Source organism: Protobothrops mucrosquamatus, unplaced genomic scaffold (assembly GCF_001527695.2).
Source record: "Protobothrops mucrosquamatus isolate PMUCROS unplaced genomic scaffold, P.Mucros_1.0 scaffold5098, whole genome shotgun sequence".
Classification (NCBI taxonomy): domain Eukaryota; kingdom Metazoa; phylum Chordata; class Lepidosauria; order Squamata; family Viperidae; genus Protobothrops; species Protobothrops mucrosquamatus.
In genome coordinates this window covers 43,349-48,406 of record NW_015390973.1, presented here as the reverse complement: position 1 = coordinate 48,406, position 5,058 = coordinate 43,349, and the positions used below count along the sequence as shown (strand labels likewise).

Sequence of the window (5,058 nt, the reverse complement as noted above, 5' to 3'; positions counted from 1 at the left end):
TCTCTCCTCTCCCCTCTTCTCTTCCCCTCCCCCCTCCCCTCCCTCCTCCCTCTCCTGCCCTGCCTCCCTCCTCCCCTCCCCTTGCTTTGAAGAACAGGTTGACCCCCTCTTCTTTGTGGCAGCCCCTTGAATTTGGGAGGACTACTATCCTGTCACCCCCTAGTCTTTCTCCATGGCTGTAGGGCTGCTGCAGTGGTCATAAGTCAGAGAAACGGATCATAAGTCGCTTTTTTTCAAGGCCCTTGTGGCTTTGGATGGTCACTAAATAAAAGGGGGCGATTCAGGGACTTGCCTGTACCAGTCTAAGGAAGGAATAAATAGGCAGCGGACGATGAAAGCGAACTGAAGCAGCTGCTCCCACTCGGAGTCCTTTCACCTGGGAACGCAGCACAGACTGAAAATCGGTGTGGGCAATTCCCGCGGAAACTTAAGACCACTCCCCTCTTTTTTTCCTTCAGGTCTACATCTGGGTGCTCAACGAAGACCACGAATACAAGCGGGCCTTCGACCTGGGGGCCACCGGGGTGATGACCGACTACCCTACCAAGCTGAAGGCATTCCTCCACACCTATCCGGCTTGAAGGCCAGGAAAAGCCGCTGTGGCTTCTTCGGAGGAGAAGAGCGGAAGAGACCAAACCTTGGAGTCCCACGGAGGTCCACCCTTCGATTTGAGTTTTTTCGGCAAACGTCCGCCCACCGTCACAACGTACAACCCAACCCAGCCTGGTTTCGGTTACCTCATTCTTAAGTCACGGCACTGTAGAGACTGTCCACAGGCGTGGTTGACTGTCTCTCCTCCTTTGTAAATAGCTTGGTTAGTGGTCATCTCCTCCCACTACAGGCCTGGATCCCTTTGCGCGGCCACGTGGAAAGCTGGGGACCGGGATCTCTTGGGGGTTGTCCACCAAGCTGGGTCCACTGAAGTCTTTCCAACGAGGCCCTTGGTGCAGAAAGGCGTGTCGTTCACCACCTCAACTTCTCCGTGAGTTGAAAAGGGATGGCCGGTCAGTGGCAGCACCTGAGACAGATGCCCCCTCTAAATAGGGGGGGTCCCCGTGGCCAGTAAAGTCCTCGCTGGATATCAGAGGTGGCTTCCTGTTGAGAACAACTACTGCTTTGTTGTTTTGTTGTTGTTGAATTAGTAGCTGTGGCTAGCGAGTTAGGGCAGGATCTCCCAAGCACTAATACATTAGACCAGGGGTGTCCAAGCTTGGCAACTTTAAGACTTCTGGACTTCGGTTCCCAGAATTCTGGGAACTGAAGTCCAGAAGTCTGGGGATTCTGGGAGTTGAAGTCTTAAGGTTGCCAAGACTGGACAGCTTCACATTTAGAGACGTTCTCCATCTGTGTGTAATCTGTGTGTAATCTCAAATCTAGAATGGCGTCTCTCAACCGCGGCCACTTGGGAGATGGGCGGACTTCAACTCCCAGAATTCTGGGCTGCTGACCGAGGGATTCTGGGAATTGAAGTCCACCCATCTTCAAGCTGCCGATACGTAGCAATAGTTTTGCGATTCGTTGCCTCTGTTTGACGAGAGAGTAAGGGATTGGCTGATTTATTATACAAGGCCATAGCTGCACCATAACCCCTATATGTCAGTCAGTCAAGTGTTTTAAAACAAATTCCACCATCCTGAGCCAGGATGGAAAAGAGGGTTAATAGTGGGGAAATTTGGATATTGGTGCAAGAGATAAAAAAAGGTATTAAGAGCTGCACCTATTTGGGGTTTTCTTCCTTGTCGACAAGTTAGAATATATATAATTTTGGCCAATTAGATTTCAGGTTGGCCTGCCTTTTAATGTGAACAGGTCCTGGCAAGGTTGAAATTCCAAGATCAAACCTTTTCAGCAAGTTTGCTTTTTTAAAAAAAAAATTAGAATTGTTTGTCGTGAGTCTAGAAATACATCTGCTCTTCGTGTTACCGCAGGATACAGTTGCTTAAATAAGAACGCCGTCCTAGAAATCTTTGGCACCAGTGTTGAAAAAATATCTGCTTTGCCAAACGTCCTCCGGTTATTTGATCTCTCTCTCATTTTGGTCCCCGGCTGTCAGCTGGAGAAAATGGAATTTAGTTTTTGTTTTTTGTTTTTTTTTAAACAGTGGCATTTTTAAAAAATAGACAGGCAGATTGGGGGGGGGAGCAGAGCCCCCCAGTACAGGATGAACGAGCCCTTAAAACCTGGGAGGGTAAAAAAAATAAATGTCTTTTTTTTTAGAAACAGGAATGTAGATTTTTGTACTCTGCTTCTCTGTAGCAATTCCTAAGCTTGGCTTAATCTGTACTGCAACCTATGTAGCAGTTTTGGGATTAGAGCATTAAAAAAAAGAACAAACGAACCTCTTTCACCACAGATGTGCCGAAATCTAATTGCCTTTCTTCAAATGCACTGCTCAAAAACGTTCTCCTACATTCAAAAATTCTTGATTTCTGCTCCAAAGTACAGGGGATAACTTAACGACCGCAAGTGAGCCTGAAATGTTGGTAGTAAGTCGTTGTGATCATTAAGCGGGACACCACATGACCTGATTAAACTTTATGATTGATTTACAAAAGGCATAAAAGCAAGTCACCACACTTTATGCACGGTACTAAGCACATCATGTGGCTGTTAATCAAGCCACATAGTTGTTAACTAAATACATTCTCCTAAATGGGGTGGGGTTTGGGGTTTATTTTGCCAGAAACTGAAAAAAAAAGTCATAAATTTTGACTGCAGGACACTGCAACCATAAATGGGAGCCAGTTGCCAAGTAGCCAAGAGCCGTGGTGGCACAGGGGTTAGAATGGAATATTGCAGGCAAATTCTGCCGACTGCCAGGAGTTCGATTCTCACCGGCTCAAGGTGGACTCAGCCTTCCATCCTTCCGAGGTCGGTAAAAGGAGGACCCAGGTTTTGGGGGGCAAATAGGCTGACTCTGTAAACCGCTTAGAGAGGGCTGTAAAGCACTGTGAAGCGGTATATAACTGCTATTCCTTCCTTCCTCCTTCCTTCCTTCCTTCCTTCACTCTGCCCACTGCCTGCAGTTTGATCCTGACTGGCTCAAGGTTGACTCAAGCCTTCCGTCCTTCCGAGGTCGGTAAAAGGAGGACCCAGGTTTTGGGGGGCAAATATGCTGACTATAAACCGCTTAGAGAGGGCTGTAAAGCACTGTGAAGCGGTATATAAGTGCTATTCCTTCCTTCCTTCCGCCACTCTGCCGACTGCCAGGAGTTTGATTCTCACTGGCTCAAGGTTGACTCAGCCTTCCATCCTTCTGAGGTCGGTAAAAGGAGGACCCAGGTTTTGGGGGGCAAATAGGCTAACTCTGTAAACCGCTTAGAGAGGGCTATAAAGCACTGTGAAGCGGTATATAAGTGCTATTCCTTCCTTCCTTCCTCCACTCTGCCCACTGCCTGACTCTAGAATAATTGCAGATGAGGTTGAAAAAGGTAGGCAAGGTCTCCTTCTGTGTTTCATGCCTTTAGACCAGGCGTCTTCAAACTTGGCAACTTTAAGACTTGTGGACTTCAACTCCCAGAATTCCTCAGCCAGCCCTCAGGGCTGGCTGAGGAATTCTGGGAGTTGAAGTCCACAAGTCTTAAAGTTGCCAAGTTTGAAGACCCCTGCTTTAGACAATAGTTTTGATGTTCATTTTGGAGATGAACTGTACAGATAGTCCTCGACTTATGACTGCTATTAAGCCCAAAATTTCGGTTGCTAAATGCCCCATTTTATGACCGACCTTGCCACAGTCGCTAAGTGAATCGCTGCAGTCGTTAAGTGAATCCGGCCTCCCCATTGACTTTGCTCGTCAGAAGGTCGCCAAAGGGGATCACGTGACCCCCGGAACACTGCAACCGTCATAAATATGAGTCAGTTGCCAAGCATCTGAATGTTGATCACGTGACCATGGGGGGATGCTGCAACAGTCGTGTGAAAAATGGTCATAAGTCATTGTTTTCAGTGCCGTCGTGACTTCGAACGGTCACTAAACGAATGCTGTAAGTCAAGGACTACCTGTGTGAGATCTTCAAAGGGGAAAATAAAATCCTGCTTCCCAAGATAATGCTATGTTCTCTGCAGGTAATCTTTACCAATGTTGGCAGGAATAGCCAACACTCCAGAAGACAGGCTTAGGATACAGGAGGATCTGGACAGACTTGAACACTGGGCGCTATCTAACAAAATGAAATTCAGTGGTGAAAAAAGTGAGGTTCTACATTTAGGCAAGAAAGCCCAAATGCACAGGTAGAGTATTGGGGGTACCTTGCTTAATAGTAGTAACTGTGAGAGGGATCTCGGAGTCCTAGTGGACAATCATTTAAATATGAGCCAGCCGTGTGCTGCAGCTGCCAAAAAAGCCAACAAAGTGCTAGGCTGCATTAACAGAGGGAGAGAATCAAGATCACGTGAAGTATTAATACCACTTTACAAGGCCTTGGTAAGGCCACACTTGGAATACGGCATCCAGTTTTGGTCACCACGATGTAAAAAAGATGTTGAGACTCTAGAAAGAGTGCAGAGAAGAGCAACAAAGATGATTAGGGGACTGGAGGCTAAAGCATATAAGGAACAGTTGCTGGAATTGGATCTGTCTAGTTTAATGAAGAGAAGGACGAGGGGGGACATGATAGCAGTCTTCCAATATCTCAGGGGCTGTCCCAAAGAAGAGGGAGTCAAGCTATTCTCCAAAGCCCCTGAAGGCAGGACAAGAAGCAATGGATGGAAACTGATCAAGGAGAGAAGCAACCTTGAACTCGGGAGAAATTTCCTGACCGTTAGGACAATTAACCAGTGGAACAACCTGCCTCCAGAAGCTGGGAATGCTCCAACACTGGAAGTTTTTAAGAAGAGACTGGACAGCCATTTGTCTGAAATCGTCTAGGGTCTCCTGCCTGATCAGGGGGTTGGACTAGAAGATTTCCAAGGTCCAGGAACCCTCATCATTTAATGACACGATCATAAGCCACAACATCCATATTCCAGTTGCCATTGTTTGTCAAATCCTGCACAATTGTAGCATCCTGTAGTCACATGATCCCATTTTTGATTTCCTGCTGGCTTCCCCACTGACTT

The 5,058-nt window shown here is 47.1% G+C and overlaps 1 protein-coding gene across 1 annotated transcript in view; it reads left to right on the top strand.

Moving 5' to 3' along the window:
- The window catches only part of GDPD1 (glycerophosphodiester phosphodiesterase domain containing 1), a gene marked incomplete at its 5' end in the record, with an annotated part of 16,918 nt that extends 16,250 nt beyond the window's left edge, over positions 1 to 668 (top strand). Inside the window, one exon of the mRNA XM_015828918.1 lies at positions 459 to 668. Within this exon, the coding sequence (XP_015684404.1) occupies positions 459 to 581 (123 nt within the window). The remainder of the gene's footprint in view (positions 1 to 458) is intronic.
- Positions 669 to 5,058: the final 4,390 nt, after the last annotated feature.